This window comes from Leptonotus elevatus, chromosome 1 (genome assembly GCF_054856555.1).
Source record: "Leptonotus elevatus isolate MCC_2025b chromosome 1, RoL_Lele_1.0, whole genome shotgun sequence".
Taxonomy (NCBI): domain Eukaryota; kingdom Metazoa; phylum Chordata; class Actinopteri; order Syngnathiformes; family Syngnathidae; genus Leptonotus; species Leptonotus elevatus.
Window position 1 is genome coordinate 13,417,115 of NC_141239.1, and position 22,886 is coordinate 13,440,000.

Genomic DNA, 22,886 nt, shown 5'->3' on the forward strand with positions numbered 1-22,886 from the left:
GCTCGGGCTGGGTTAAAAAAAAAATAGGTTAATCAATATCAAATCGATTTTCCTTTTCAAGCCCGATATTGATTCATAAAACCATGAATAAATTATTTTTAGTTTTCATGATTTCGGGTATAGTACAGTGGGGCCATTTTGGATAATTTTATATGGAAAAATATTTCTTATTCACGGGTTCTAAATGTATAATACAAAATACACTTACTCGATGGGCAACTGGATATTTTCCTACCAGTGTGTAAAGTACAAATGCAGGATGGGAGGGGCTTGTAAATGGAAGCCACATTGTTCAGGTTACGTCACCTCTATAGGAATGGAACTCTGTTGAAAATTGAGGACCTCCTGCACACTTAAAATGAGGCTAAATTAATTTACAGTAAAAAAAAAAAAAAACCTAGTCAAAAGTTTTTGTTTTTTTAAGTCTTACCTTCCCTGCACTTTGATGTCGGAGATGGCGTAGAAGTATCTGGACAGGTTGTTTTCATCCACCATGGTGGCGCCAGTAGCCGGCTTCAGCAGCTTAATCCTCAGGTCGGTTATGGTGAAGAAGTCCCTCAGGTTCTTGGTGGTATCCAGCTGGCCGTACAAGGAGGCCATGTTGTGCAGGCGAGGCCCGGCGAACAGGGCAAAGCGATCCTTGATCTCAAAGCGGACCGTCTTGTCGTTCTTCCACACGTAGCCCCGCGAGTAGTCCTCTGTGCAGATGATGTCCAGCAAAGTACGCTGTGTGAGGTCGCCCACCGTCTTTGGCTCCATGGTGAAGCCGTCCAAACAGTCGGTGGCATAGAACTGGTAGGGCGTCCAAGTCCGGCCGTAGTCCAGCGACTTCTCCAGGACCATCTGCTCCGGTCGGCCCGACTCGAAGGTGAGCACAATGTCGTCGGTCAGCTCGATGGTCTTGTTCCACGACAGCGTGATGTTGACCTGCAGCGGCTTGGGGTATTTCTTCCATGAAGTGGACTGCCAGAAGGTAGTGGGGTTGCGACCCTCAAAGTCAAACATCAACTTGGGCGGATGAGCCAACTCTTCAGTGCTTGCGTCACATTCGTTGTTGCACATGTAAGGGTTCTCCTGTAAAGACAACCAAAAAAGGTGCGATCCTTTCAGTTCATGTAACCTGAACTATGGACAAAAAAAAAGAAGATTCGTATAAGTGGGATATGTACGGAAAATAATTAGGGCCAGGATTCTCACTTTATTCTCAGAATTCTCACTTTAATCTCAGAATACTGACTTTAAAGTGAGAATAATAATAGCACTAATAAAGTCAGAATTCTTTGAATAAAGGCAGAATTCTGACTTTAGTCAGCATTCTCACTTTAAAGTCAGATGTCAGGTTTATTCAACCTAGAACATTTAATAAACAATAAACAAGGAATGTAGACAAGAGACTTAGATTCTTTTTACTCATGAGAAGAACGGACAGACGTGCACAGATCTCCTACCCGTTCTGAGCACACTCCGGCGAGTCCTCTCTTTTTAATAGTATTTTCCCTAGTTTACACAGATGTTGCTGCTCTAAAGGGGAGGGGTAGACACAGCAGCAACCTTCAAGGATATGAGTCATCATGCAGATAATAATACAGACGTGTCTTTCTTCGGCGCTGAAAGGTTCAACAGTTCATCCACAAAGTGTTTAAAACACTATCTTGTGATAAGGCACAGTTCCTACCCTACAGCTGCAAAGCATCAGAGTCATGCAATACTATCAGAGTGAATATGGGATAACTTATGTACATTGACTTGAAATGTATTCTAAAATCGGAATTCTAAGATTAAAGTCAGAATTCTCACTTTAAAGTGAGATTAAAGTCAGAATTCTCACTTTAAAGTATTACAAACGAGAGATTCCCCTTTTTCCCCATCATGGAATTCCGGTTGTTCCTTTATTATTGGCAAGCGAATGAGATCTCGGAGAATACAGCGGCAAAAAAAAGAAAGAAAAGAGTCAGATAAAGTCAGAATTCTGAGATTAAAGTCAGAATCCTGCCAACCTTTTCTTTCCCTTCAATGGCCCTAATCCTCTTGTGTAGATATGTTTATGTAACGTGAAAATCACAGTGCGATTCGTAGCTCCCCACGTCTCACCATTATAAACCAACCGTTGTCTTCATTCGGCCGGTGTTAAATCACTTCTATCACATTCTGCTCCATGTGTACTCGATAAAGCGCGCACACTGGATACATAGAGCGGCTCATTAAGATGTCTCTGCGGATCCTCGCATACTACCGTTCCGCCGCCACCACCTAAATTGCAGCTGTAATTGATATTCCGGTGTGGTATTCCAGTCCTGATATGGGACTGGAATCCAAATGAGTTGTTTCTTATAAAACACAGGGGTCACCCTAGTCTGCTGTGTGTACCACATTCATCCATCCGGACCCAGTCAGTCTATTTGTGTGGTGTGAGAATGTGCAGAGCTTCTCGATGCATTTGTCTATGAGTAGGAACCAGCGCTCGAGTGTGTGTGCGTTAGTGAGAGAGAGATCAGAAGGCGCGCTCCCATTGACATTCTGCTCACCCCTGCCCCGCCCCGGAACAATGAGGTTAAGTGCTGATGAGATTCACATCCACTGTAAAGCAGCTCGATAATCAGCAATCATCTGACACCCTACACGCTGGAATTATCTAAAGGTGAGAACAATCATTTCGGCAACGCCCAGACGCTTATCGCTCGCTCGCAATGAGCGAGATTGACATGGACGGCGAGGATTGCCGCAAAGAATACTGATAAGCACTCGCTGCTACGTTTTTATTTTACAACACCACTCGCTGCTTGTCTTGTAGGGAATTTTATTCAATGCTTTGTGGTGCTCAAAGGATCTGAACATGAGAATTTTTAAAAAATCACATTTAAAGTATTAAAGCCCTTGTTCCTTATTAACTGTACAGGCAATGTTTTAACAGCTATTTTAAGATTCTTTACAGCTATATACGTGAAGTTAACCACTCTATAATCAAACAACTTTGAGACTAAAAGGCACTCATCTATTGATGACTCATGTTGCTCATGTTTCATGTCGCGGGACCCAGGCTGGTTCTCAGTTATCTCAGTCTGCGTGAACTCGCAGCCACCAGAGGGGACTGACCAATATATTTGTGGCTGTCTTTCTTAAAACCCAGAAATGTATTTATTTTTTAGCATGTATGAAAGCTTATGTTAGTGAAGCCCTTCTCTACAAAATGTGCCCAAAGACAGCCATAATTTGGTTCCAAAATGCTTAGGAGTTTCTCCAAAAATCAATTGAAGCACTTCATTCCTTTAGTCCCCTGATGTTGGCAGCTAAGTTCTAGCTTTGCACAAAACTCTGACGCGTGGTCGTCATTTTTCCCTGAGTTGAGTTTTAACCTTTATAGTTGTAATTGTTATCAGTTGAGTTGACAGCACTGCCTGTACTTTTCTCCAGTTAGAAATAATGCTGCATTTGAGGATGGTCGGTTGGAAGGCAGACTTTTCCGAGTTCAAACCAGGAAGTGTGTACGGGGGAACACCCGCTTGAAATCGGAAATTCCCCTTATGAAGTTGGGGGGAAAAAAGTACCCCGACTTTAATGCTACAAGTGACGCTACTCACGTTACAATGGCGACCGCTTTGGATACACAGACCGTGAATGGTAAAACACAATTTACTTGAGTATGAAACTGTAAGGTTTCTTCATTCATAAATATTCAACATAACTTCACGTGCGTGACAGTATGCCGCTATCTCCCTGCATGAAATTATACAGTGAACTACTGAACTGTATTGAAGTCTTACAAGTCTTAACAACAAAAAATGAAGCAAAATTGCAAGAAGGCAAGTTTGCTGGAGGTCAAAATGTGTTTTGAGGACTAAAGTCAAAACATAACATTTTGGATGTTGACTTTAGCCTCAAATGCTTTCAGGTCGCAACTAGGAAAAACCAACTCGGATACATCCGACTTCCGACCATCCTCAAATGCAGCATAACTAGCAGTTGGCAGCACTAACCGGACTTTTCCTGTCTGAAAGGATGCTATAATCTTCTAAGATTGTGTGCTAATTTTACAAAAGCTAGCCAGCAGGGTAGTTAGCAAGCAGGCTAGCGGTTAGAGTTAACAGCTAATGCAGCAGTCCACACTGTTGCCTTGAGCTTGCCATTTCTTCAGTCAAAACTGAGCCGTAGCACAGTCTTGGGAGAGTTGCTTTCTAGCTAGCTGTAACTGTAGCGGTTAGCATTAGAACTTAGCAAATGTTAGCAGTCGATACCACAGCCTGGATTTTGCTATCTTTTTAGGCTGAATTGAGATCTTGTGAGAAGTTTTTCGGCACATTTTATCTTATTCACTTGCTGCTTTTGTCTCCCTCCATTCATCTCAAGAGGAGTTTTATTTTATGCTCTATTTAATGCTCAAAGGAGGTTTGATACGTGATCCCGCCCCCGTGTCGCTGATACAGATCTCCTCACTTCATCCTTACTTCTTTTTGTAGCCATCCCATGCTATCAGCCACTTGCTCTTCAGCTGGGAGTCAATAACAAAGCCACGTAGCGGCAAGATTGTGGGGCGAGCTGACTCAAAGGCGCGCGGCGTAATCCAATTAGGAGGCTAATAAGGGTGACGCCGCTGAGACGGGAGCGGGAGGAATGTAAAAGGAGACCTTTTCCGCTTGCCGGGTTTCCAAGGAAGCTGCTAAAAGTGTTCTCTCCTTGAGACGCCAACGCACAAGCACAGAGGCCAAGGAGGCAGAAAACAGAGTGCGTGTTATGGAGGATGTCAGGATGATAAATCACAGCCAGGTTGAATAATCTGTTTGTGTTGTTGCTGTTTTGTGTGTGTGTGCGCTTCTTAATTTTGAGGGTTTTGGCTTTCGGTTTGTGCTCTGCCAGAGCCAGTATTGTCCAACCTTTTGTGAACAAGTGACTTTGATTTAAATCTCCTTTGACAGGTGTTGAGCATTTCAGACTGTCTGTTTGTGCTGCTTTTGGTTTTGTTTGGGCAGCTTTTGACGTTTCTGTTTGTGTTTTTGACTCCCATTCACAGTCATAATTGCCCAATTTTTTTGTGAACAAAATATTTGGATTTTCTTCGACCGGGGTGGTGCAATTCAGTGCGTGTTGTTGCTGATCTTATTTTGGCAGGTTTCTACATTCGTTTTTTTTTATTCCCATTAATAAGACTGTCAGCCGGAGTCGATATTGTCAAGTTGTCAGCTTCATTTGTGTAGCTCTTAATCACATAAGACTCTCAAAGGGCTTCACAAGCCCACAGTTGACAAATATTAATGACATCCCCTGATCTAAACTCCCAACTGGGCAAGGGAAAAACTCCAAAATCCCTTATTTGGGGGGGGGGGGGGGGGTGAGAAGGGCCACATAGTGTGCGAAGGAATTTCCCCCTCCAAGATGTCCAGGCTGCAAAGTACAATGAACAGCATGAGAATCAATTTAATCAGATGAAACGCCACAGTGAGACGCCACCGGAAAAGCGTTTCTTCCTATTGACCATCTTTGTGTGAACAAAATACTTCGATTTTGTTCGCGACCAGGGGTCCGATTCCCCCTTTGGAACGAATGGCGATCTGTCCGTGCTATTATTGTATTGTTTGTTGGGTTCTTACTTGTTGTTTTTATTCCTTTCATGTGATGAAACAGTTATAGAGTAGCTTTTTGCAATCAAAAGAGTTTGCTTTGAATCTTCTGTGATCGGTGTTATACATTTCAGTCCATCGTTTTGGGCTGTTACTGGTTTTGTTTTTCAAAGGTTTCTACTTCAATTTTTTTCCTCCCAATCTTGGTTTGATAGGATTCTCAGATGGAGCCAGTATTGACCCGCTTTTTGTGTACAAAGGACCTTGGCTTGGATTTTTGTGACAGTTGCATTTAAGTCCATTATTATTATTATTAGTGTTGTTCCGATAGCGGGAGAGGCCCCGATACTGCATTAAAAACAGTGGTATCGGCATCGGCAGGTACTAACAAGTAACATGCCAATACCATCATTTCCAACGCTAATATAGGACTTTGGATGCAGCATCTTGCGCACGACATTCACTGAACCAATAGCAGGGCAGCCTTTTCATGTTAAAAAAAAACAAACACGCATCGACCGATACTGCTAAACTTCCTGGTCTGAATTCCGATTCCTGGCTTGATAACATTCAGCCATAGCTTGTGTCAATCAACTTTTGGGGAGCAAATAACTTTCTAAAAACAATGCATATGACAAGGAGCACTTAGTAAAGATGTATACTGCTCTCTTAGCTTTTTGCCCAGGCAGCTAGCTAGCTAGCTAGCTAGCTAGCTAGCCATAAGCTTGTCACATGTAATCAAAAGGTAGTGGTTTTTTTTTTTTTGGTCTTGTTTTTGAACGTTTTGTAGAACCTGTGATTTCCCCAAGGTCTTTCTCCTGCTTCTCTCATTTGTTGTTCTCCCTGAGACCGACACGTCTGCGGCTAACGACGAGCTATTTCCCCACCGAACAGCGAGGCGTAAATAAGGGAGACATTTGCATCGCTACGCCGACAGAAGAAACGGGGGAAGCGGTCATAAATTCAAACCATAATCATCCTCTCGCCGCCCGCCTACACTTCGGGCCTTTGGGGGAGCGATCAGTCTAGCCGAGGAAGCCTGTTCAGCGTCAGCAGGGGATTCGTTCCTTTCACAAAAGTCCCATCCTTCATTAATAACGCTCAATAAAGCAGAGGCACTTTTCTCATCCAACAGTAAGTGACACTTTACTTTGGGCTACAAAACGCCCACCACGCTGGAATTCCTTCTGATGGCTCGGACGCGGAAAAGGAGGTCAGCACCTTCCATCGGATTTCCTGCGGTGGTTATTTAACAACGAAAACACCGCCTTCTGTCCGGTCGATAGCCTTGGTGGTCATTGTGGACTCAGGGGGGCTTCAGCGCTGTGCCGTGGGCCACCTATTGAAAAACAATAAGCCCCCTCAGCTTGATCCTTCACCTGCAGTCACGGCAACAGCACCGGAGATGAAAAATATCACCTCGCCCTTTTCCACGGGTAATCGCCAGACTCGATAGGTGATCATATAGCTGCTGCGGAACATTTTACGACTATCGCATGATTTAATTGGGTCACTTGGATTTTTATTGGGGTGCTTTGGTTTAATTTTTCATTTGATGATGCTGGCACACAACATAATCTTCTCATTAGACAAAGTAATTGAATGTGTTCAAGGATGAAATGATAAAAGGGTTACTGCAAAAACTAAATCAGCTAGTTAGTATCACTGTTCTATTTAATTATCGTTACTAATATGTTTAGTGTGTTGGAGTCTGGTGCGCAATCAAGGGTTTCAGGCTGAACGACTTGCACAACAGAAGGGCACAGATGAAGAAAACAATGAGAAGACAGACGAGCAAGTTGTCGTAGAAGACTACGACGAAAAAAGAAAGAGAAGAATAACATCAGTTGACAATTAAAAGACGACAAAGGCAAAAACTAATATCGCGAAGACAGCATGCAGAAGAAAAATAACGGCGACAAAGAAGAAGATGGCAAAGAAAATGACAACAATAAAGAAGATGAATGCGACCATAACCGATAAACAAATAGACAACTGTAATGAAACAGAAGACCACAAAGAAGGTGAAGGCTCCCACCCAGCACCAGACGTCTTTTGGACATTTAATTTTGGGCTAAATCGGACGTTGAAAACCGGGTCATGTTATAGCCCATCCAATCTGGTCCAAATTTAGTCCCAAAATGGACGTTGAAAACTGGTTTCGTGTTATTTTATTTATTTATTTATTTATTTTCTTGAGAGAGCTCAGTATTGTTCATTCGGTAATCTTACCGATTCATCGATGTCATCATCATTGCTCTCTCTTTTTTTCCCTTTTTTGTGCGCATATGTGCGTTCGTGTGAGTTTGTGCTCATTAATTAAAAACCTATTAAAAATTCCATACCCTTCACTAGTGTTGTTCCGATACCGTTTTTTGGCCCCCGATTCCGATACCAGGCTTTGCAGTATCGGCCGATGCCGATACAATACCAATAACTAAGGTTTATTTTTTTTCTCAACATGAAAAAGCTACCCTGCCATTGGTTCAGAGCATTCAAGGGCCAATAGGATATCTTAGCTCGGCACTGAATGCGTTGTGACGTAAATAACAATGGCGGCGTACGTCCAAATAACGTTTCTACAAAATGTATTCAACTGGAAATGATTTTTGAAAAATGACTCTCGTAGTTATGTTAGTAACAACCAAATACATCATATAGAGCAAACTTGTCATGACAGTCGGGGTTCCTTTTAAAGAGGTTGCGTAGTACGAGACGTTATTCGCAATCTCACAATCGCACAGCAGGTGCGCAGTGATGGCGACGTGTGCGATAGCAGTGAGGGTCCCATCATTAGCAGGGGGGGGATCGCACGAAATGTCAGTAGGTGTGGAATTACGGAGTTGATCTAATTGGCTGCTGGTCAGTCGGTTCATTCATCCAATTTGAAATGAAAACGAATTACGGTAATGAAAAGCAGAGTGTACTTAAAATAAATGATCAGCTCAAGGTGAATGGAAACTCTATGCAAATTTAGAAGTATTCCAATAGTCCTAACGAGGGCAGGTCAAGAAAAGCAGTGAACATCAAGCTATATGAATTTATATTTTTGTAGTTCAGAGTACACATACATATTTTGAGCCTGTTATTGCCTAACAGGTGGTTTCATTTCAAATGGATATTGTATATGATATAGAGCAGGGTTCACCAATTTCGGTCGTCAAGGTCCGAATTCCCGCAGGTTTTAAATGTTTCCGCCGACCAACACACCTGATACTAAAGATCAGGATGGTTATCAGGCATGTTGATGAGCTGATTTATATGAATCAGGTGAGCTAGTGGGCGGAAACATCTCAAACCTGCAGGACTCCGGACCTCGACGACCGGAATTGGTGAACCCTGATGTCGAGTGAACCCCAGCATACTCGTGGTTCGGCAGACTCCTTTCACTTTTTGAAATGATCTACTGAAATTAATTTTTCCATGTTTTCATAATTTATAGCAATACACTGTTTAATCATAGAAAACAATAAGAAAATAAACCAATACAGCCCAATAGCAGTATTGTAGTGTATTCGGAAATGTAATTAAAAAAACAACAACATTTTCAAACAACCGGAGGGTTAAAGTAGATTCAAGTAAATTGGATAGATATTAGATCAAATGTACTTCTTTTTGACGGCAAATTAGCATATGAAGACAGACAAAAAGAATCAAAAGATACAAATCTGCAACAACAGAATGCCTAACAATCAATTAATTATTATTCCCATCTGTATTCAATTGGGGTAAGAAATCTGGTACAAAACTATCAAACGTTTTCCACATGTAAAAAAATAAGCGTATGCTCCTTACTATTTACAGTGTAATTTATTAACAGTTAATAACCAGATGGATAAGATGGACATAAAAAATGACAGTTACTGACATATCTGAACAGCTGCGGAGATAAATTGCCCGCAGTGTGACGCTTCCCTCTTGAAGGATGAGGGGCCGAGCCTGCGAACAATCTTTCAGATTTCAACAGACAACAACTCCAGACATCACCCTTAACCACTTCTCTTACGTTTGTTTCTTTGGTACATCGACAGCGTTCATGAGTCGGTGTGACCCGACATTTGACATTGGCACCCCCCCTTTTTAAGCCTACGGGTGTCTAACTCCAAGGCTAACGGATGGCCTGGCTAATATATGATTCGATACTGTGACAATATGTGGCTCACGACAACGATAATATCACGATACACGATAACTACGATGTTCGATATATCGTCAGAAAATTTCTCGCCGATATATCTCGATATTCGGAATGTGAGTGACGACTGTTCTTCTTCACCAATCGTGTCCAGACACACACCAGTTCTTCGCCACTGCTCACACCTACTTTACCGCCATTTAGGGGATTAGCCCCCCCCCCCCCCCCCCCCACAAACAGGACAGGGGAGATTAAGTACTGACGGTGACAGCAAAGGATCATAAAAGTCACGGGTTTGAGTGACAGATTGAATCGTTTTTCAGATCAGAAAAAAAACAACTAAAGATAAATTCATTTATTTTATAAAGCACTTTTGCCCAGTACCTTACAAAAAAAAAAAAAAAACTCTAAATGTCTAATATGGCCGTTTAGGATTTAGGAACACAACTTTAAGTGCAATAAGAGGCAGACACATTCTTATTGTATCCATAGTCCATGTATACAATAACAAGGTATTAATGGCTTAAAGTTGTGTTCCTAAAATCTTCAAGGCGATATTTGACATTTTGAGTTGAATGTTTTTAATTATTGGCAAAGGTGCTTTATAAAATAAACGAAGACAAAGTTATCTTATTTTTTTAATAATGAAAAAGACCAAGTGCAATTTAAGGCGCATTACTTTCCTTTAAACATGGAGAGTGAATTACAAAGTAGCCTCGGTCCTTTTTTGCGTTTTGCACTTCAGGGCCGCCGTACCAACTAAAGCTAACACTAGCTGCTAGCCAGTAACGTCGGAGACTTTTGCTGTATGACAACGTAATTAACTAGTGGATTCTTAGCGTCCTAAAAATGTGCGATTAAATATACTTTCAGGACGGCATTGTAATAATGTTAGTAAAAAATAAGTAATTTCAATAAAAACTTCGATATGTAAGCCAACACGTCGAAAAAGGAAGTCAATAGGCCGACTTCAAAGTAAAAGCCCACCAAGGCAATTACATTGGCATCAATTGTTTAGTAAAGCGATGGTGAGCTGTCATAAAATACCGATACTGCCTTCAGTGTATCGATATATTTATCGCAACAGAGAGCGCGACAATATATTGCAAGATCGATTTTTTTCCCACCACCCCTATTTTCCATCATATGAGCCCAAGCTGCATTTTTGCCCCAAAACATCTTTACAATAGCCTTTTTTATTAGGGATGCACCGAAATAAACCGATAACCGAAAATGAGAAACGCTTGGCCCAAAACCAAAACGCCAAAGAAAAAAAAATGTATCAAAAAAAACCAACAATGTTTAATATCACTCAGATTCACCATTAGCTACAGGCCACTCCACATTTTCAACACATATTACTACAGTAATGATTGAGAAATAAACGAGTTGGATGAATGAGAATAATCACAAGCAAACAGTGCCGTGTCATGTCATTGCGTTTGTTATTCTATGATAAATAAAGTTGTCGTTAGCACACAGACAACAGTGCTTTTCTGCACATCGTTGGACGTAATCATCTGGAGATGAAGCTTTACTTTTGTGAACTTTTCCGAGTGTCGTCACTCGTCAACCTCAATTGCTGATAACGGCGCTCTCGTCTCGGTCATGTGATATAAATTCATTTATCATGTAAAGGAACCGGGCGCCGTGTTGCTTATTCAACGGGGGCTTTATTTGCATTTCAGCAGCAAACAATTTGCTACGACACTTCAGTTGCAGAATAAGAAGTTCGATCGTTGTAAGCTAGCGCGTAGCTGCTACACGCACACACTTGCCTTGTGTTGTCTTCCGCGTCCTCTTCTCTCGCTGGCGCACACACCAGACGGAGATCACGATACTGCTTCCCGCTAACACTTTGTGCCGTTGCCATTATTCCTCGCCGTTGATTTGCGATAGCATCGACCGGGTTAGCCTCAAGACGCTAGCTTTTGGCTACTGCTCATGAATTAATATTGAGGTGGAACGCTCACCCCGGCGTTTAATTCATACATACGCTTGCTTGCAGCTGTTCTTTTTGCTTGCGTTACCACAACATCCTATTTCGGCCAAATGCCGAAAATGCATATTTTTCTCATTTTTGACAGAAATTTTTTGGTGGCTGAATATTTGACCATTTATGACTGAAACATTTTTTTAATTAGTGGATTAACACTTTAGCTGTTCATAATGGAAACTCATGCAAGCCTTTGGTCCAAAATTTACAAACTGGATTTGGGTTCGAATTTCCTGCCCGCTGTCTGCAGATATTATGTCGTGCGCATTGTGCACGTGAAGAAGGGAAAATGCAGTTACATTTTTTTGGCCACAGATGGCAGTAGATGATGACATGTCAAATCGGTAAATTTACCGAATGAACAATACCGAGCTCTCCAGAAAAAATTAAAAAATATATATATAAAAACTAACTTTTCTGCGTTTGGTAGCTTTAATGCACAACAGGTTAAAGTAATGTGACATTTTTCAACTTTTAACAAATTCATTTGGGCTGTTGCTGTTTGACGCCCCCCTCTCAGGACAAGACGAACTAGAAACATCATGTCATCCTAGGGGAAATTAATCTACAGAACTCAATACAGGTATTTTTTAAACAACATACTTAATAAAAACGACTTGATCAAATAACCTCAAAAGACACTTCAGCAAGCCGCAGCAATTGTCAAGAGATTCCAGACCCGTGGCAACCCTCACGTGCGGCTAAGAAAAAACACATTGTGTACAGCAGCGGCCGTCCCGCCGAAGTGCCAAATTATTTATCACACTGCAGGCCTTCCTGCTCACGTCCCAATTCTTTTCCTGCGGAGCCGGCCAAAACGATCGCTTCCAGCACAACCAGGCAACAATAAAGATCATGAGTCTGTCAATAAATGAACCTTCATAGCCATCATGTGACCAAAACCAGAAAATAGCTTCGCATTTCAGGGGCGGTATACGACAAAATGGCAGTGTTGTGATGGCACATAAAGCATATTTTTTGCTCGGAAGATTTTTGCATTAACAAAATGTGCTTATGTATCAACGGTTCTTTCTTAATTTTATGCTTGTTAAGAAAATGTTAACGCCCTGTGTGAAGAGTCAATAAAGGTTTCATGACAGTTTGGCTCAACAACAGATTCATTTCCAGTATTTCCTATGAGTAAACAGAATGTTCATGTTTAAATATTGTGATCATATGCACGGGTAGGTTACGATGTTTTTAGCCAAAAGCAGTACGATGCCAAAACGACACAAGAGTCTATAAATTGAGCGCAACTCTTTGCAAAACCGCCACAGCTATAAGACAAAATCGAAACTTCCACCAGGATGTGAAATCAGAGGTGTTGCTGGATTAATCAGCCCGTCATCCCGCTCGGCCTTATACCTCCCGACCTGTCACATATGACACCTGCGCTTGCACCCTGCCACACTTCTGCCGTCAATCGCACACCACAAGGACTTTGACAAATGGCGCCTCTCTCTCTCTATTATATCCCTCCAAGCGGGAATTGATCCCCGGACAACAGAAATAGAGAACGGATGACGCGCCGCTTGATGAAATCACAAAGTGGCAATCAGCGCGCACAATAAAATCCTAAAGGCGAGCGCCATTTACCCCGTACTCCAAAACGCAACTGCACATAAGTCAGGATGATTCCAAAATGGAAGACATCCACACAGGTCAGCCTTCTAGGGGACGTGCGTGTATGGCATTGTCCCAGCCCCGTTGATCCTTCCACGTGACGTATTAACCGTCTGGCGTGGACAGGCGTCAAGATATTGCGAGCATTTGCGGCTTAGGCGGAAATTTCATACAGATTTAGTGACCATTACAGGTAATCTTCAATTTGCGAACACAATTGGTTTCCGAGAGGTTGTTTGTAAGTCGAATGACATTGAATTTTGTTTAAAAATAAAATGTTATGAAGTTATGTTTTTAAAGTAAAATAATAAAAATATGTAGAAAAAAAAATTATGAAACAAATTAATTATATACAGGATATAAATTATATACAGCACATAAATTAAATAAAAAAACATTCAATTACATCATCATCAATCCGTCCATCCATACTGACGCTCATATTAGTTTTCTATCAACATAATTTTCCAGTATCCGGGGGGCGAGCCCTATCGCCCCACCGGGCTGGTCCCATATGCCTGCCGGGGTCCCGGTGTGATGGGTGGGGGTTTGGTGGGCGGGTATTTTTTAGTGACATGCCTGGGAGGCGGGTGGATCGGAGTGGGGGGGAGCGGGGGGCTGTGGACCGGTGGGGTGCCTGGCGGGCCTGCAGTGCCCCGTCCTGCTGCATTGGGTTGAGGGCGCGGGCCGTGTTGGGGTGGGGGGTGCTCCTGCTCCTGGGTTTGCTCTCCGGCCGGTGGCCCTGGCGGGGCCCGGGGGTCGTCCTTTGGCGCTGCCGCGGCCTGGGGGGCCCTGAGGTGTTGCGCTTGCTCTGTCCTGGCGGGGGTCGACGGCGACCCTCTTTGGTGGAGATTTTCATGCATGCCAGATCCACCACACCAGCATCTATCGAAACTCAGACACAATCTGCTTCTTCCTCTGGTCGTTGAATCGGTGGAGGCTGATGTCTGCGGATCTCACTCTGCTTCGTCTGTCCTTCCTTCCTTTCCTCAGTCTCTCCTTTGGTCTCTTGAGGTCTCCCTGATTTGTTGGAATTTAGATGTTTCTGGGGTTGGTGAAGGACTCTGGTTGGTGGCCCGGTGGGTGGTGTCTGGTCGGTGCTGGATTTCACCTTCCTTTGTTTTCTTTGGTCCTTCCTCGGGTCTCCTGACGGCGGTGTTCGGTTTAGGTGAACGGTATGGGATTTTTTTAATAGGTTTTTGGTGAACTAACGAATACACACACGCACACACGCACATACAAAATAATTTAAAAAATAAATAAATAAAAAAGAGCAATGATGATGACATTACCGAATGAACAATACTAAGCTCTTAAAAAATAAAAAAAAAAAGGGAAAAACAAAACAATAAACATCATCTCTCTCTCTCGCTCTCCCACATACATTCAGCTTTCAAAATTAGGCATTATAAACAGCTACGCTCCAGCGGGCACTGCGGATAAATTAAACACATGGTTTGGCTTCAAGGGTGTTGCAGTTGGCGAGTGTGAAATACCGGGAATACTATGCCGCCCATCGCACTATAGACGGCCTCCGAGTTGTGTTATATTGCGTGCTGTCAGGTTTAGTTGCGTGCGTCACGGTTTACGTGGATATTTATTTATTTATTTACTTTTGACGGTTTAAGACTTTCGTACAAGCGGTCAATTAGTCTTCATTTGTAATTTGTTGTATGAGAACCATGAGAGCAACAAGAAAAGGGAAAATTCATGAGATATGCTAACGCTTAGCATGAGAAGTCAGCATAGGCTATTGCGCCAAACCTTAGCGTAGAAAAGAGTGTCAAATATATATATTATATATTATATAAACAGGTACGGTCCAGCGGGCATTGCGGGTGAATTAAACACACGGCTTGACTTCAAGAGTGTTGCAGTTAGCGAGTGTGAAATACCGGGGAATACTAAAAAGTAAAAAAAAAAGAAGAAGCTAAACAGTGAATAAATGTCCTAATTGGTTCTCATGACTGTATACTAATGTTTGGCACGATATGCTGACATCTTGTGTTTTGGACTTAGAAGTTAAATACGCGATGCCGGCTTTGATGTAGTCTATCCTATACATCAAAGAATGTATCTTCAAAATAAAGTCAAGCTAATGCTTTAATGTTTCGTAAGTTTTGGGCCTCACTCGTGTAAACAAATGCAACATGAAAAGACAAGCATCAAGTGTCGGGTGCAGAGGTGACATCCGTAACTTGCTATTGGCGTTGACGTTTTAATAAAAAAATAACAACAAAAAACACACACATCTCGCGGCATGTTCATGTTTTCCATTTGCCGCACATCAAGCACCATGCCCTTTTTTTATTTATTTTTTCTTTACGTGAATGTAGCCCTCGCCGAGGCAGTCCCTTTGAGGACGCCACCGCTTCCAAGTCTGCTCCTTTGAAGTCGACGCCTAGCCAAATAAGAAAAAAAAAACCCGCCGCTGCCCCATGAATCCAAATGGAGGTCTGCGGTTGCAGACAAAAGGGAAATAGCGCTGCGCATTAATTAACACCTGGCCTCATTATCTGTCTCGTGTGGAACAGTCCCACTGGGCTGCATTTAACACCGCTTATCATGATCATAGCGGCACTAACATTTGTGTGTACGGGCAAACTTCTTTATGACTGTGTGTGCGTGTGTACAGGATTAGAGTCTCTGATGATGTTGGGATTTAATAAGACGCTTCAACGCTACTCTAACGAGCAGCTCTGTAATTCTCTTTTCTAGATCTCGTCGCGATGCGCTCGATAAACCGCCGCCGCCTGGTAAGTGGCTAGCCAGTGCGGGTTAAGTTCATAGCAAAACACTAAATATATAACATACTATAAAGGGGACATCCAGCCATTCCATACATTCGTTTTTATGTAGTAGACTTCCGATACAACCATTGGCCGAGTATAGAGACCGAGTCCTACCACAAACAGCGAAAAAAACACAAGTAGTTGACGCCGCTCCTAAATTTTTCTAGAATTGCCAATACTGGTGCCATGAGATCAATTGGCTGATTTTTTTGCTTTGACTTGTAAATATGAATATGTTAGCATGATGTGACTCAACTCACTTCACAACAAGCAGTAAGTTTGGCAGTTTGTAAATATACTCCAAAAAAGTAGCTTCAAGCTGTTCTCAATTGAAGGTTACATTTTATCACACTGAGAGGCGAACATTTGTGAGTGTTGGCAAAGGTAGAACGTGTGCAGGTTTCATCGGGGTTCGTTCAGGTTTCGCAAACAATCGCTAAATGCTCGCTAAACCTTCATTTTCAAAATTTCCTTGCGACATAAAAGACCATTAAGTAAGACTCTTGGCGAACGAACATTTAGCGAACTTGAATGAACCATTCCGAAACCTGACATGAATTCACAAGCGTTGCAAATGTTTACCCCTTAGTTGGATACAGGCTTTACGGTCAAACTGAACTTAAAAGTCATATTGAAACACTTAAGATGGATTTTGGTCTCGTGGCCACATTTTGAAGGTCTTTGGTTTGGACTTCACTCCCTAAAGTATTGGCCTTGTGTCTGTTTTGGATTGGCTGGATTTGGGATTTTCTGTCGAGACTGGCCAAGACCAGCAGCAATGTGCTATCCTTCAAATTCGTTAACATGATCATAAGGTAAAGCACTTGGTAAAAACAACAAAAACCTTTCATTCATGTTGTCACCCTCATAAAAAAACAAAACACTTATATAATTTTTTCAGGTTTTCAGAAAATCTGGACAACTGAAGCATGTACTGATTACAGTAATAATTTAATTCCGGGGGTAGAATTGAATTAACTAAGGATGACTTAGGCTACGTTCTCACTGCAGGTCTTAAATGCTCAATGCGTCCACAAAGTGATCCGCAAGCGCAGAAGAAGAGACGACGTCACTCACAACACTGTGCTTACGGACTGGTCCAGCGCGTCAGGGACACGGACTTTTAGAAGTCGGGGCTCGTCTCATATGTACATATGTGATGCGGGAGGAGGTAGATATAATATCTTGTGAAAATGAAGCAAGCCTTTTCGAGCTCTGCATTTCACTGAAACATCTACCAACGATGACATCGCGTCACTTCATGAATAAACCGTCTGCGTGCCTTAAATTACTAACATTACCGCAGATGTCAACTTTATGCTTCATGTGGGATTAAAGTCAAATATAAAGTTACAACAACAACGTATTCAATCTAGGACCACATATGAAAGCAACCCAGGTCGGATATGAAAAAAATATATATCTGAATTGGGTTGCATTTGCCTGTAGTGTGAACGTAGCCTTAGGCTATTATTTAACAAATGTTCTCCCAAAAACGTATAAATATGTTTTACTTTAAATGTTTTAAGTTTCCCAAAGACGCATTTATACGTTTTTAATGGTTTTTTTATGCTAGAGCATACAGAAGGCTTTGACGCATACTCTGCAGAAAATGGGTAAAGCAATGGTAGTAATTACAAAAACGGCCAGCAGGTGGCAGCAGAGTATAAGAGATCAACCAGGGCCAAGTTGCAAACAAGCTCATTTACCCACAGTTCTAAATAGATTTGTGAATAATGATGAAACTTATTCTAATGCTAATTGCTGAAAAACGGAAACAGATAGAAATCTACTTATTTTTTTCCCTGTTAGTCACTGGTGACTATATGTTAGTCATAGGTAAGCAAACATTAGCTCTAATTAACACAAGTCACAATTTGGTTAAGTGTATATAGGACACAGGCATCTCTGCCGTTGCCATGGTGACTACTGATCATCCTGTCACGTGGTTGTATTTGATACTAATTGGAGCAACAGAGATTCCTCTCAACGCTCATGTTACTTTTCTGTACTTTTTTTTTTTAAACCACGGATAACGTCCACTATATGACACAACGTTTTACCGTGGGTGAAGACAATTCGACATAACTGTCAATTGAAGTCTGGCTTCTTTTGCACGACATTGCTTTCGGGGATGTCGACGAACAGCTGTCGCGTCTCCAGAGACTCAAAGTTGCTAAGTAGCACCAAAGCGCGGCGCCGAATGCTCGCGTGCCGCTCATGCAGACGGAGGTGACAAGTTCACCACTGTCAAGTTTGGGGGGGGGAGTCCCATTTTGGGATTTTCAGCAAAAAATACTTCATCTAGAACTTAGTTGTTTTGCTATCGGATGTCACACCCCTCGGGTCATCTATCACATCGTTTTTTTTTTTTTTATTGGTGCGAGTGCTTTCATAAAGGCCAGAGAATCATTGCGCTCGTCGCCGTCAAAGCGATGAAATTGAGAATGAGAGTGGGGAAATAGCGCAGCTATTGTGCTAGCTCACCATGTCAATCTGCATAGTTATTAGAGTCGTCTAATCATTTCAAATGCCAGCCGGCTTGCCCAATAAAGCGGCGCTCAAATGTCAGACTTTTATTTAGCATGATATAAAAATCACGGCAAAAACTAAAAAAAAAAAGCCCATTCTTCTGTTCTTTCCTGGTCTGTGCGCGCACGCGCGCACACACACACACACACACACACACACACACACACACACACACACACACACACACACACACACACACACACACACACACACACACACACACACACACACACACACACACACACACACACACACACACACACACACTTTTTGTTCTTTCTCAGATGGATGTGGCTTGACAACGTGATGGCTGAGGGGGAGAGCGAGCTCCCAACAGTTGCCTGTCATCCTGCCACCGTTTCTGCCTTCAAGCCTTTCCACGCGTTGCAGGATTTTTCTCTGGGAAAGATACATCATAGCGAATGCAAACATCTAAAACGTTGTCCTGCTTGACCCTTTTTTTTCTCACCCTCAACCCCAAAAAAAAAAAAAACAGCAAGTATGTTGACATTTGGGAAAAACGTATATAATGCACACTTAATGTGAACTTTCACATGTTGGGCCTTGCTTACTTTTACAGTGGAAAACAACAAAAGCAGAACTCTCTTAAGTTGGCTCTATGACAGCAGAATTTCACGGCAAAAACTTTCACGTGGCAATGCCATGCTGGACGCTTTGGAGGGCGGAGGCATACATCTTCACACCTGCACCCGTTTGTCTACGATTCCTGCTTCAGTATTACGGCCTGACTCGGTCCTACAATGCCAATTCACTAATCGTGCCTACGTCAGCGAACGAATTCCGATTGGAATTTGACCTAAATAGTAAAGACGAAGACGCATAGCGCTTTATCTGCACCAGGGGTGCTCAAGTCCGGTCCTCCTGTTTTCCATGTTTCTCTCCACTAACACACCTGATTCATGATCAGGATCGTTATCAGGCTTCTGCGAAGCTTGCTGATTAGCTGATCATTAGATTCAGCTGTGCTGCAGGTGGGAAACATGGAAAACAGGCTGGATAGGGGCTCTCGAGGACCGAACTTGAGCACCCCTGATCTACACCATATGGTGTCCAAAGTGTTTTACAAGACTTACCGTCAGCAGAGGCATTGTTTTAGCTTCGGAATCGATGTTCCGAACTCACCTATACCGATACTAAGTGCCAATACCATTCGTACTTATGAGACATAACATTTCCCAAAAAAACAATGACAGATCATTTTTAAAAATATAGCTATAGCAAATTTCCTCAAAAGGAAGCTCGACTGTAAGGACAAGTTTGACAGAATGGCGGCTGGCTCTCTGCCAAGTAATGTGAAACACTTATAAAAAATAAAAAAAAGCAAGGTAAGTCTCCGTAGCGTTCCTAAAGGGACGATCAAAATTCTTGAATGCGTCTGGTGAAATGTCGAGAGCACAACGTGGGGGAGGCTGAAACAACGCAGGTTGTTTCTTTAGGAACGTAACGAGGCTTAACTTGCTTTCTTCATAGACGTTTCACATTGCTTGGCAGAGAGCCTGCCGCCATTCTACGTCACGACGCACTCAATGACATTAATAACAATGGCAGCGTACGTCCAAATAGTTTCTACTGGAAATTATTTTTGAAAAATAAATCTGATAGTTTTGTTAGTAACAACCAAATAAATAATATACAGCAAACTTGTCATGACAGTCGGGGTTCCTTTTAAGATTTAATGAAATAAAATTTTGCGCTTAACAGTTACCATGTACATGTTTTGTTCATGAATGTCATTTTCCATGGAGCACAAAAAAAAGAAGTGAATTTCAAAAAATCGATAAATAAGATGAAGCAAACGATCCAGTGGGCAGAAAAAAGTCCCAATCATATTATGTGTACGGGTGTGTGAGTGTGTGTCGTCTGAAACAGAAGGAATCAATATGCAGCAATTAGTATACATAAAACCCAAAGAGAAACGAAAAAGCCACATCACAAATATAACGTAGTATGTATAAGAGCTATAATTAGCGTCTGTGAGGGCCATCACTTTTTTCTATTTTTAGCAGCTCGACCACATCAACGAGGCAATTAAACACTGCAAAGTTATGTGAGCTACAAACATTGAACCACAGATATAGTAAGTCGGTGGGCATGCCATGAAACAATTTCGAACATAACGTCAAATGAGTATCATTTCATGTGTATGGATTCCATACGCAATCTAGACGAGTCGACTGGCATTTCCACATAGTCCGCTTAAGTCCGTAACTGTCAAAACAAAACAAAACGCCGGTTCCAGTGACATCACACCCAGTCCGCAAATTATGATTGGATTATTAATTTGCCATGCCCATTCTAATGAATGACCAAATTACCACCCGTTCGTGCCCAGCTCTTATAGATATACGTTTGGTAGCACTGTAAGTTCTTTGTATCTTGATTGACCAAGTTTGTGTTTTAAGAGTATCGGCATTTTCGCCGATATTGCATTATTGCTGGCTTGGTTACAAAAATGATTGATTATTGCAGAAAGATCAATTAAGGATATGTATGGCAAAACACTTTTCAGATCAATTAATGGATGGGTTGATCATGGACGAAGGGGAACAATTTTAATTTGTTTTATAAAGTCCTAACGTGCCATTTAAAGTGAACGATAAGCAGCACGGGAAGGCCAGGAATTCATTTTGAAAGCATCACACGCGCGCAACACGCTGTGATTGAAGTGCGTGAATAATGGCCACTGTCGAGGAACGTCTGTCTCATCACTGAAATGTCAAATTAGCCAAGTGTGAGAAGCACAAGTCAGCCGTGACGCACTCGCGCCAGGCTTCCCCCCCGCCAGACGACGCCAGTGTTTTGCGGTCATATGGCGAAGTAAGAGGATTGCCTTTGAATAATTGCGCACAGCGGGGAACGCCAGCGAGATGTGTCTTTTATTTGCTTCATCCGACATTCAAGCCTCACGCAGGTGGAAAAGATGGTGACGTTTGTTAACGGGGAATCTGCATCGTAGATATTCAAATGCAAAAACAAAGAAAGGAGTGAAGGTGTGGGTTTTTTTCTGTTTTTGTGTGTGTGTGTGTGGTTTTGATACCATTTCTTGCTAATATGCTAATATGATTCACTCCACTATGATATGACTGACTTCAACTATGATACCAATCACTTGAATTACGATGCAATACAATAGGGCTGAACGATTATGGAAAATAATCTAATTGCGACCCCTACCCCCACCACCCCCCCCCAAAAAAGATTTTTTTTTCAAGGTCCTTTTCAATGAATTGAACAAAAAGTTAATTATAATAAACAATATCAGATCTTAAGATAAAGGCAAATGAAAGCCTTAATATCACCTTTTTCATCCTACTACTATTACAGTTAGTTACAATTTACCACTTCAACATATCCAACTTTCCATGTTGCCGTAAACACTGCACTTTTTAAACACTGTATTTATTAATAAATTAATTCAATATATATATATTTTTTAAATACTCACAAATGCTAAAGTGTAGGCAAAGTAAAATTATACCTGCTTATACGACGTAACATTTTCTGATTTGATAAAAAAAACAAAAAACACTAGCATTCTGTAGCTATCCTTGTGGGTGGGTCGCGGGTTAGGTAGTTTCCTATGGTCTGGACGGGCCATGAAGGCAACACAGACTTTTGTTTTGGTAAGCTAAGCACATTCGGAGCGAAATTGAACAGAACTGTTGCGAATTGAAATCGAATCCAATTATCACTATTATTATCATATATTTTCACTTCAATTCCATTTCAATTACGACGCAGTACAATAGGATTCAACCTAATTGTGCTCCAATGCGCGCCAGTTATGATATGAACCACTTCAATTACGATGTGATGGGGTGGGGTCGGGGGGGGGGGGCGGCTTTGTTGGGGGGGGGCGGTGGTGGGGCTTGAGGGGTTGGGGGGGTGTCTGGGGGATTGGGGACGGCTGGGGCTGGGTTGGGGTGGGTGGCGGGGGTGGATGGGGGGCGGGGGGTTGTGGGGGGTGCGGGGGTTGTGGGCCGGTGGGGTGCCTGGCGGGCCTGCAGTGCCCCGTCCTGCTGCGTTGGGTCGGGGGCGCGGGCCGTGTTGGGGCGGGGGGCGCTCCTGCTCCTGGGTTTGCTCTTCGGCCGGTGGCCCTGGCGGGGCCCGGGGGTCGTCCTTTGGCGCTGCCGCGGCCTGGGGGGCCCTGAGGTGTTGCGCTTGCTCTGTCCTGGCGGGGGTCGACGGCTCCCCTCTTTGGTGGAGATTTTCATGCATGCCAGATCCACCACACC

At 42.5% G+C, this 22,886-nt stretch overlaps 1 protein-coding gene across 5 annotated transcripts in view; it reads right to left on the reverse strand.

Moving 5' to 3' along the window:
- LOC147180954 (netrin-G1-like) overlaps nucleotides 1-22,886 on the reverse strand; it is an 83,990-nt gene that overhangs the window by 37,729 nt on the left and 23,375 nt on the right. For 4 of the 5 annotated variants that reach the window (XM_086091709.1, XM_086091700.1, XM_086091683.1 and 1 more), the window contains exon 3: nucleotides 431-1,074. In XM_086091709.1, the coding sequence (XP_085947835.1) occupies nucleotides 431-1,074 (644 nt within the window). Of the gene's footprint in view, nucleotides 1-430; nucleotides 1,075-1,448; nucleotides 1,549-22,886 lie in introns of those variants that run through there. The other variant, XM_086091719.1, reaches the window with a different exon arrangement.